The sequence below is a fragment of the Triticum aestivum genome, chromosome 5B (assembly GCF_018294505.1).
Source record: "Triticum aestivum cultivar Chinese Spring chromosome 5B, IWGSC CS RefSeq v2.1, whole genome shotgun sequence".
NCBI classification, from domain to species: Eukaryota; Viridiplantae; Streptophyta; class Magnoliopsida; order Poales; family Poaceae; genus Triticum; species Triticum aestivum.
The window spans coordinates 137,950,823-137,962,706 of record NC_057807.1 but is presented as its reverse complement, the minus strand read 5'-3'; the positions used below and the strand labels follow the sequence as shown (position 1 = coordinate 137,962,706).

Below are 11,884 nucleotides of genomic sequence, written 5' to 3'. Positions count from 1 at the left end.
AGAAGGTTGTGCAGTAGACATCATGAATGATGTCATACTATCTTACCGTATTATAAACTTTGTCTTTTTATCCTTAGCTGTCAATCGAATGTGAAGAAATACACAATACATTAGCCATGGTACATAGTCATATGTTTGGAACCTGGTTTTATTATGTACTTTGCAGTAAAATACAACTAATATTTTACACGTGTTCACCAAAATAAATTTTGTATATAGACCAAAGCTATTTTGTTTAGTTTTTCTGCCTCCTTAATATCTTCTATTCTGGTAGTTGTAATGTAAAAACTCAACTTTGCAGTGAGCTATGGAAAAAATGGTGGAACCGCCACCTTTTGAAGGTGACGAGGCAACTATAACCGCAATGTCACCTATTGCTGCAGTGGGTCAGTACCTGTCCACTAACAGTGCCAAAAGCACGTTCCTTCGTAATACTGGGTTGGTTGTTAAGTCAATCTCATCCAAACTACCTCATGATCAAGATATGCAAGCTCAAAACAATGTTATATCTACACTCCAAACACAAGTCCATTCCCTAACAGAGACCCTTTGTGAAACAAGGACAGCCGTTGTTTGATGTCATCAAGATATGCATGGTTTTGAAACCAGACTATCAGACATTTCCTATGTTGTTCAGGAGCCTAGGAGAAATGAAGGCGAAGGTTATGATGCTCCATCAGACACTACAACATGAAAACGTATCAGTCAGGTCAAATGAACTGAGCTTCTGAACTTCTGGTGGTGCATTTATCTGCCAGACTATTAACTTTCTCCTTTTGTTTTATGGTTGTAATTTGTTTTGTTGCGATACAAAATTTGTTCTTAATGTGCAACCACCGGCTGAAGAAAACAGCAAGCCATTTTTGTATAGTGTAGGGTGTTCCCTATATTTGCACTGGTGGCGAACTTTGATGCCCAGTGAATGTAATTTGTGCAATCGCCTTAATAGCCCAGCATTAGTTTCGGGCTTATTTATTTCCTAATCTTCTTTTTCCCTGGTTTGCTAGTGGCCGTGACAACCATGGGCCATATACGGACCATGGTAACCTTGAGCCTGCTACAGGCCATAAGATCCATGGGCCTCCTACGGGTCGTTGGATAAATGGGCCTCCAACGGGCCGTTGGATAAATGGGCTTCCAACAGGTTGTAGAATTGGTGGGCCTCAGGCCGTCGGATAAATGGGTCCACATGGGCCATAAACGGGCGTAATTGGTATCAAGCCAGCACAGTAATGTGTCTTTAATAGGCCGGAAGACAGCAAAGGCTTAATTTCGTCACAGGCTAACGGGTCGTTAATGGGCCAGAATATAGGACGGGATGGAAACGACACAACGGGTTAACATGCCACGAACGGGCCGATACTAACCACGGGCCAAATTTGGCCCATTAGGGGAATAGGCCACTAACGGGCCAGAAGTAATCAAGGGCCGAAAAGAAACCCAAGAACGTATGGGCCGTCAGTAGGCCGAAAGCTAACACGGGATGGAAACGGCCCATGGAAATCATGGGCCATTAATGGGTGCAAAGAATTTACTGTTCATTATGGGCCAGAGTCACCGTGGGCCACTGAAGGGCCTAAAGATATGGAAGGCCTCATATGGGCCAAAAGATGTCGTGGGGCTGGTATTATATTCGACGGCCCACACGATGTTGTGGGCCGATTTTGGGAAGGCCCTAACAGGTCGTGAGTTACGGGGCTGTAAAATGGGCTATATGCAAACAGACCGTTAACGGACTTTTCATGGGCCGGCCCGCTAACTTTTGACCAAGTCAAACGGGCCGGCCTTTGTAAGCTAAATGGGCCAGTGTTGGCCTTTCACACATGTCGACATATCATAGGCGCCTATCTGACCCAATGACAAGCTGACACGTGTTTCCTTCGGCCAATGAGAATTTTACACATGGAAAATCGCCATTGGTCCCGGCTGTTAACGGGTTATCGGATCAAAAACCAGACTCGATAGCTTAACGGCGACCCTTTACGGTGATGCCACATGTCGGCCACCCTTGACGAAAGCACTTCTATGACGCACAATTTATCATCATGGAAGTGGACACTTCCATGATGATAATTTTGGTAATGTCATGGAACACTTCTACGACAGCAAAGGTATGGCTATCTTGATTTTGTCATAAAATCTTCATGGATGTACATGCAAGACAAAAAACGTGACCTACTGTGACAAACATGTATCATCACGGAAGTGTTTTTTTTTTGTAGTGCAACAGTCATACATCTTTGAAAGGTAGCAGGTGCATTGCGTAAACCAAAAGCATACATCTATAAGCATAAGTTCCAAAAGGACATATAAAAGTAGTTTTCGCTTGGTCCTCTTTTGACATAGGTATTTGAGAAAAAACAGAATATCCATCAAGGAAACAAAAGTGTGTATGCTTAGATTACCTTTTAAAATTTGACCAATAAAAGGCAAAGGGTAATGATCTTTTCTAGTAGCTTTATTTAGTTTCCTGAAATCAATTACCATCCTACAGCCAGTTACAATTATTTGTGGGATAAGTTCCTGTTTATCATTAGGAACTACAGTAATACCCCCTTTCTTAGGGACACAATGAACAGGACTTACCCATCTACTATCAGCTATAGGATAAATTATACCTACCTACAGAAGCTTTAATATTTCAGTTCTTACCACGTCCTTCATTTTTCAAGCATCGTTGATGATCAACGACAGGCTTAGCATCAGGTTCCATATTAATCTTGTGATAACGTAGAGTGGGACTAATGCCCTTCATATCATCAAGAGTATAACCAATAGTAGCACTGTGCTTCCTCGGAGTTTGAAGTAATCTCTTTTCCTCATGCTCTAAAAGGTTAGCATTGATAAAAACAGGATATATCTTATTTTCGTCAAGATAAGCATACTTTAATGTATCAGGCAGTTTCTTTAATTCAAACACAGAATCACTCTTAGGTGGGAGAGGATCTCCCAAAGTTTCAACAAGCAAATTGTGTTTAAGGATAGGTGCTTGTCTAAAGAATATTTCATCTATTTCATTTTTTTCATTCATATGCATATCATTTTTATGGTCTAGCAAATATTGTTCTAAAAGATCGGTGGGAGGAACAAAAATAGAAGCAAGACCGATAATTTCATCTTTACTAGACAATTCTTTATCATGAGGTTGTCTATGAAACTTAGCAAAATTAAATTCATGAGATATATCACCAAAATTAACATTGACTGTTTCTCTAGTACAATCAATCTTAGCATTAATTGTATTCAAAAAAGGCCTACCAAATATAATGGGACAAAAATCATCTGGTGGAGATCCAATAACTGGAAAATCAGTAGGGTATTTGATCTTACCACACAATACTTCAACATCTCTAACAATCCCAAGCGGTAAAATAGTATCTCTGTTTGCAAGCTTAATAGTAACATCAATGTCTTCTATCTCAACAGGTGCAATATCATTCATGACTTCTTGATATAGAGTAAAGGAATGACACTTACACTAGCACCCATATCACATAAACCATGATAACAAAGATCTCCTATTTTAACAGAAACAACAAGCATACCAATAATAGATTTGTTTTTATCTATAGTATCGGGTTTAGCAATCCTAGTTGCCTCATCACAAAAATATATGATATGTCCATTAATATTATCAACCAAAAGATCCTTGATCATTGCAACATTAGGTTCCACTCTAATTTGTTCAGAGGGTTTAAGTGTCTTAGTACTACTCTTATTAACCATAGTTGAAGCTTTAGCATGTTCCTTAATCCTAACAGGGAAACGAGGTTTCTCAATATAAGCAGTAGGCACAAGTGGATCAACATTATAAATAATTGTTTTGTCTTTAACTATAACAAGTTCCTAACAATTTTCTTCGATAGGTGTACGAAATTTAAACCACTTCTCCTTAGGGAGATCAACATGAGCAGCAAATGATTCATAGAAAGTAGCTACGATCTCAGAGTCAAGTCCATATTTAGTACTAAACTTATGAAAAACATCAATTTACATAAAAGATTTAACACAATAGAACTCAAAATTTATACCTGCCTCTTTACCTTTGTCAATTTCCCAATCTTTATATTTGCGTTTAATTCTTTCCAGAAGATCCCATTTGAATTCAATAGTTTTCTTCATAAAGGAGCCAATGAAAGAAGTATCGAGCATGGATTGATCATTATGAGAAAGCCTAGCATAAATTTTTTGAATAATAATTTCTCTTGAAAGATCATGATTGGGGCATGTGTGCATAATATATTTAGTCCTCCCCCAAGCTTGAGCGATACATTCTCCTTCACGAGGCCAAAAATTATATATATATATATATATATATATATATATATATATATATATATATATATATATACGTCTGGGCTATTCTGTTACGCGTAACAGAATATTATTCTGTTACCCTTTTTGAACTGACGGTTTCAGGTGGTTGTACTGATGTTTCCAAAGCAGTTGAACTGATTCTTTCAGTTGTGTTTAACAGATCGTTTCTTTAGTTCAAAAACTTTTTGTAATTTTTTTGTCGGAACGGGGCGTGTAATACATCGTTGGAAAGCTCTTGACAACTATATTTCAAGTATATTGAACGCTTTTGTAAAATCATTATGGTTTAAGAGCAGTTTTGAAAAAACCGTTTTTTTCAAAACCGAAAACGTGAATCGTATTTTGGACTGAATTTTGAAATGGTTTGTCGGAATTGAGCAAATAAGATGGCGTTGGAAAGCTGGTAAAAATCTGCATCTTCCATATATGTATTGTTTTTTCTAATTGTATATTATTTAAAAGTAATTTGAAAAACGGTGAAATTCTGGGCGAAAAGTATTTTCGCGATTTTTTGCAAACGGTTTGTCGGATTGACGCAAATGATACGGCGTTGGAAAGCTGTGGAAAATGCGCAACTTTTTCATATAGAAATGTTTTTCTAATCCTTACGGTTTAAAAATGAATTCAAATACAGTCAAATTTGATTTTGAATGTGATTTTTTTAAAAGTTTGTCGAAATTTGGCAAATAATATACCGTTGGATAGCTATCAAAAATGCGAAACTTAGTCATGTTGAACGTTTTCTGTACTTCGCAACCGTTTAAGAGTAATTTTGAATACGGCATGACGGATCATGTTGTTTTCTCGTCTGAAAAAACAGAATACTCGTACTTATATATGTGTATGTTTGTACTGAGCTATTATTTATAGAGTAATTTTGAATGGTTCCGAAAAAGGGTACTTGTACTGATGCTTGCATGGGTTTGTAATAAGCGTGTTTTCACTAACTAGACTTTGCTCTTTCTTTTTGGGTAATAGTTTTCTAGTAAGTTTTCAACGGTTTACTGTATCGTCGCCCATGAACTTGTATGGTTTGTATCATCGAACTGAATGATATTTTATTTAAAAAGAAAATGTGTTTGTTTTGTTTCTTTTTTTTTAACTCAACATTTTTTTGACAACGTTGTTCTAAACTTCTCTCATTTTACGACTTGTACTGAGGTACTTACTAAGCAGGATTTTCATGGGGTTTCTTTTTTTGCTTGAACTTTACAATTTGAATTTCTGCCATTTCTTTTATTCCGAATGGACCATCATTTTTAACTCGTACTGAGGTACTTACTACAGCCGAACTGGGGTGGTTGTTGCGTGTCTCGGCGTGTTTTGAACTCGATGATATTGTTTCATCAATTTACTGCCCATTATTTTCATCACACTTGAGAGAGTGATTAATAGGTTTACAACGATGGTTTATATCGTTGAACTGAATGACTTTTTAAAAAAATATTTTGTGTCATTTTAAATAACATTTTTTTAACGATGTTCTGGACTTCTCTCATTTTACAACTTCACCTTTTACCATTTGAATTTCTGTGGGGTTTCTTTAGCTTTTTTCCGAACTTATCTCGTACGTCGTGTTGAACTTAGTATTTTTCATAGAGTAATTTTGAAAGGTTCTAGAAAAAAAGTACTTGAACGGATGTTCGTATGGATTTATACCAAGCGTGTTTTCACATACTAGACTTTACTTTGTTTTCTCGGTATGATTTTCCTCATAACTTTTCAACGATTTATTGTATCATAGTCCCGAACTTGCGTGCTTTATATCGTTGAACTGAATGGTATTCTTTCAGATAGAAATTTTTCGTGTGTTTATTTTGTTAACTCCTTTTTTGCAATTATGTTTTGGACTTCTCTCATTTTACAACATGAACTTTTATCATTTGAATTTCCGTGGGGTTTCTTTTTGTTTGAGATTATTTCCTAGATTATCTGGGACGTCGTGTTGAACTTACAACATCCTCACCACAAGAAATAGAAGCAACAACCGTAATATATTTTTGCACATACAAGCATACATAAATTTACAACATAGTATATCCTGATACATAGTTGGATGGATGCTCTAAGATTTTTAGAAGTGATGAGGAACAAACATTAAAAATCAACTGGGATTTCTAGAGAAGTTCCATGCTGTAATGAGAAAGTCCAGCACAGCTCTCAGATAGTCACTCTGTAGATCTCCAAAACATAAAGAAGCCTGAGCTACCAAAACTGCTTTATACTTTTTAACATGAGGGTTCTCTCAAGCTGGGCCAAGAAGCAATGCATACATCTTATTTTTATTCTGCAAGAACGAAACACTCCAATAGTTAACAACTAATCTATCAGTACATGCAGAACAATTTCAGTTTTGAGAACAAACTTCCATTTGATGTGTTAAACTCTAGAATCTGTATAGAGGACAGGATGGGCCTGGGGTACTTAGAAAATCTTGGCACGCTTTTACCATGAGGCACCTTCTCCCCGATGTTGAATAGAAGAATGTAGATAAAGAAACAATTCATTTTTTTCTAAAATAAGAATTGAACTGAACAAAAATTAGATATTGAACTAAACTAAAATAAGAAACTTGACTAAATTAAAATAAGAAATGAAACTTAACTAGAATTTGAATTTGAAATGAAATAAAATAAGAGTTTTTCTTGCATATCCTGACTAACTTTTCTCCTAGTGAATTTTTTGTTGATATTTTTGTGTTCTTTATTTTCTACGCTCTTGCCTCTGAACTTTCTCGTAGTGCAAAATTTGTATGCCACGATTAAAACAGAGAGGTATACGTGAACTTTGTAGCATTGGAAATCTGAACTTATGTGCTTATCACATTTGAGCTTCAATAACCTTTTTTGTATATCCAAAACGAAAAAAAATAGAAAATGCAACCACATGGGCCAACACATTTGGAGGGAGAAATTAGAGACGTACATCACGGGGTAGCAAATAATATGAACTCCGGGCACAACATTTTTTTAACTTCTTTTTGTTTCTCGCAAGCTGAAAATAAGAAGAAAGCAAATTAGAACACAAAGTAAGAAGAAAGCAGAGCACCAGTGCTTGTGCGGCATGGATCCGTCAACCCTCTTACATCCTACATAGGTAGAGGCTTCGTGTACTGTAGTCAAATCAAATAATATTAACCTAAAATCATTTGTATGCACATTACCCTGATATCCCATAAGCCATTTGTGTACAACATCATTATCAGGCATAACAACAAGCACCTGTTCATGCTATAGGAACATAGAAACACCTCTTCGACCTATGATCCGACGTCGTTGGCTCGTTGTCCTCGCCATCAGTGGGCAATGCCCCTGAACTTGGCACTTGGCGTAGACTAGTAGTAGAACTTACCAGCCCTCCAACTTGCATTGAGGACATCTTAAACGAACATCAAATGAACCTCCTAGCATTTATTCTATGAACTTCTCTCAAGGTACACATGTTTCCCTAAATTTGCAAGTTGATTTTCTTCTTTCTTTTATCAGATAACTTACACATATAGATCTTCTTTACAAAATTATATAAACGACACCACACGTGTGTACTATTTTTATTTGAACATCCTAGCACTCTTGTGTAATTTTTTCTCAGGACAAAATATATTGTAGGTGGGCATTGGAGCTTTCCATTACCTCGTATTGTGCTTGTCCGACAAAGCATAGTTGTTCTTTTAGTACAGAATAGTTTTTCACTAAATTTTCTAGTCCAACATCAGCATCTGGTCAGGTCCCATCGCATCTCACTCATATCTTCTGGAAGTAGGACTGTAATTTTCCATCAGTTCAAAGTGTAGTAGTACAAATATCCGTGGAACTGAAGATCTTACAAGTATAGAGTAACCAAAATTATGTAACTTTTTTTGTTAATTCAAATGCAGATGGGCATTACCATTAGAGGAGTATCTCCATCAAAGTCCATGCTGAAGATCTGCATCAGCAGTCACGACACTTTGACTCGGTCTCTATCAGCAGTTGCCCCCACGCCCCCAGATTACTATGCTTGAACTTCTGATTCACCATTATTATAACTTTTTGGTTCTCCACACCTGCACTGAGAATTTGCATGCTTCTTCACAAAATGAAACTTCTGAACTCGTGCTATGATACAGATTGAACTTGCAAAGGAACACTGCAGTACATGATGGTTGTATCCATGGCGAATGAGGGAGTCGTAGGAGCCAGTGAGAAGAGCCGCTTGAGCACCGTCGATGTAGGGGATGGACAACGACGGTCGTGGTGGCGGGTGGTCTCCAAGGGTGGCTGCATGCAGGGCAGCAGCTGGGTCGAGAATGGAGCCGCCGGCGACCACCCCCTGTGCTCGGCAACGGCAACAGGAGAGCAACAATCAGGCACATCAATAATCCCCTGCTTTATCTCCTCCGACTCCCTGCACACACACACATCAGAGAGAGGATGGGAGGGAGATAACTAAGCCGGATCGAGGATGGAGCACTGGGTGGCCTGCACGTAGCTTTTCTCGTGACCGACTATGGAGTGTGCTGTTGTACTAACGAGGCAAAGGTCCAAATATACCACCTAAATAAGTTCAAAGAATTTTACAAAACAAGTAGGCAAAAAAGAGAAAAGCCATGTATGGCTATCAGGCACAACTTCTATATATAAAGGACTAGTAAGGGTCTCAGGAATCGACTACATTATTTCAGTCAACTCGATCTCCATCAGTACTAGAATGACTGTACAAGAAGTTTAGATCTTTAGCAGGACATGCGCCAAACTTATAGAATTTTTTGTCAACTTATTTAGGTGATTGCATCAGTACTAGTATGATTGGAAAAATAGTTCATATTTGTAGCAGCACACACATGAAAGTTACAGAATTTTGTGGAAATACATGAGTTCTGATTTTTTTGAACTCCTCCAATGGTTGCACATGAACTGACCCAGGCAACCAACAATGGCCCTGTCCCCCCCCCCCCCCCAACACATAAAACTTACAAAAAAATTCTTGTTTTCTTGTTCAAGAGTGAAATCCCTGAGTTTTGTTTTTGCTTGAACTTTCCTTTTTCTTTTTCTTGAACTTCACACAATATGAACACATCACACCATTTTATTGGTACATACATGCCATCCTGTTTAACAATTGTTCTGTGATATCTCCATGCAACTTATTGATTCCAAAAGATAGCAAGATGGCACATGTGATTCAATATGAACTCAAACTGAAACATTTATGTAGTAACATTCCTGGAGACATTGCAAGTTCAAAACTGAACCTCTGGGTATTTAAAGTTCTGAACTGTACCTCTTTTGAAGCTTCGCATGGGTTGACAGCGGCTTCATTGACGCACGGGATTCTGGGGCCGGTGTTGAATGAGAACTGGTGGCGATGGTGAATGGCCTCGGGTGGAAGAGGTGAACGGAAGGGGATGACTGGATCCGGCGGGTGCAGGAGGCTAACACCTCCCATGTGAAACAGCAGGACAACAGAGACCGTGGTGTTGGGCGTTGGATCCCGACGGCGGACGCCCGGCAGCAGGGTGGGGTTGGCGTCCGGCGAAGAAAAGGCACGCGAGGAGGGGGCGGCGCCAGCCGGCGAGAAGGGGGCGGAACCCGGCGGTGAGAAGGCTTGCGGAGGAGGGGGCGGTGCCAGACGACAAGGAGGTGCGTGTAGGAGGAGCGGCGCCCAGCGATGAAAAGGCACGCTCTGGAGAAGGCGGTGCCCGGCGGCGAGGAGGCGCGCACTGGAGGGGGCAGCGCCCAACGGCGAGGAGGCTAGCTAGGAAGGGGCTGGCACCCGGCGCCGAGGAGGCGCGCTCTGGAGGGGGCAGCGCCCGGCGGCGAGGAGGCACGCGGGGAAGGGGGCGGCGCCCGATGGCAAGGAGGCGTGCGGGGAAGGGGTGGAGCCCGGTGGAGGAGGGGGCGGGGCATGGGCAGGGGGTTCGTGGGGATACGGGGGAATAGGAGGTGGGCTTTTTCTTTTCTTTTTCGTGCACATCGATTGGGTCTACGAGAAAAACGGATCGGACCCTATGTTATTCTGTTACTAATAACAAAATAGCCCTGTCATATATATATATATATATATATATATATATATATATATATAGGACAACACTATTCTAATCATGGTATTAAAATAGTTATTCTGATCGCATCAACCCCCTATAAGGCCCCATAAGGCCGCGATCAAGATGCTCCCGAACTTCCGAACCAGCAGCTAAAAAAAAAGAAAAAAGCCCACCCCCACCCCCGACCCCAACCAACCCCCTCTGCCGGCGGCGCGACCTTCCCAGATCCTCCGACGGCGCGACCTCTCCAGATCCTCCGGCGGCGCGGCCTCCCATATCCTCGCCGCCGCGCCCAAGCTTGGGCGCCGACCTAGCAGCCCCGTGCGCCGCCCTGCCACTTCCCTGCGTCGCCGCCTGCGCACAACCGCCGTCGCGACCCACCTCCCCGCACCGCCACCTTCCCACCACCGCCGCCACCGGGATCCATGCACCTCCACGCGTCGCCGGTGCATGTGCTCGTCGGCGTGCCCGCGTTCTTCCCCATTGACGAGATCGAGCGAGTGCCTCCGGTTCCTCCGCCAAGTCTCCTCCCCCACGCGATGCAGGCCTACCCAAGGTGTCGCGCGCCAGAAACCCACGGCTGTGCCTCCCGCCCTCCGGCTCTTCCCGACTTCCCCCGGTGAGGCTCCACATCCACCACACCGCCTCATCCCGGTGGGGCTCTTCCACCGCGGTGCCTAGGCCGTTTAATGACAAAGCCCAGGTAAGTTCATAGGCGCAATGTCCCTCGGATCCCGCTGCAACCAGTGGCGGATGTACAGGGTGGCCAGGGTGGGCCGCGGCCCACCCTGGGATTTTGAGACAGCCTACTATATACTTATACATTTTAATTGGGCCTGAAAAATACCCAGCCCAGTAAACACACCCAGGAGTCCACGACGAACGCAGCCATCCGCTCAGACCCAGTCGTCCTCGTCCTGATGCCCTCGCAGTCTCGCACTGCCGCCCGACCCCGACCCCGGCGCGGCAAGCCGGCAGCCGCCTCCCCATTCCTCGCCGCCGGTCGCGCCCCCTCCGCCATAAAGGAAGATCCCGCCTCTCGTCCAGCCCGCCCGTGCGGCCCTCGGGTCCACCCGATGCCTCCTTGTGTGCAGCCCTGCTCCAGCGAGCGGCTGCGCCCCTGCCGTCGGCCGGCTGCCGGGACTGCTGGCGCCCCTGCCCTCGCGGCCTCGCCCCCCTGCTGCAAATCTGGCCAAAACCAGAATACCCTGCCTGATTTAAGGTACCGAAATACACAAATTTCTGATTTAGAGTTTGCTTTTTTGAACTATGCTATCCACTACATGAAGAACATATACATAATTCTGCAAATCATTTAGGCCTCAATTAGCTTTATTGAGAGAAAGTCGTTTTCTTGCAGATTTGTTGTAAAATGAAGAGGGCCGGAGATCACTTTAGAAGAGAATTTTTTTGGAGTCATTGATCAAATTAGTCAAGAGCTTGAAAATCGGTTTGATGAGATCAACATGGAGTTGTCATCTTCTATATCTGCTTTGAATCCCGCCAACTCATTTGCTGCTTTTGATGCACAAATGGTAT

General features: G+C 41.9%; 1 protein-coding gene across 8 annotated transcripts; it reads right to left on the bottom strand.

Moving 5' to 3' along the window:
- Window positions 1-6,294: 6,294 nt before the first annotated feature.
- LOC123110837 (uncharacterized) lies at window positions 6,295-10,205 on the bottom strand. 8 transcript variants are annotated; one of them, XR_006453722.1, is made up of 6 exons: window positions 9,580-10,205; window positions 8,455-8,852; window positions 8,206-8,367; window positions 7,950-8,081; window positions 7,243-7,311; window positions 6,295-6,604 (listed from the first exon to the last, which is right to left on the bottom strand). XR_006453722.1 is itself a non-coding variant. In XM_044531460.1 (3 exons), the coding sequence occupies exons 1-3, from the start codon at window positions 9,615-9,617 to the stop codon at window positions 8,250-8,252; spliced, it is 405 nt and encodes a 134-aa protein (XP_044387395.1). In that variant the 5' UTR covers window positions 9,618-10,205; the 3' UTR covers window positions 7,243-8,249. The 8 variants fall into 8 exon arrangements, 1 of the variants encoding a protein (XP_044387395.1); XR_006453725.1 differs by having other exon boundaries at window positions 8,455-8,628; XR_006453721.1 differs by having other exon boundaries at window positions 8,455-10,205.
- Window positions 10,206-11,884: the final 1,679 nt, after the last annotated feature.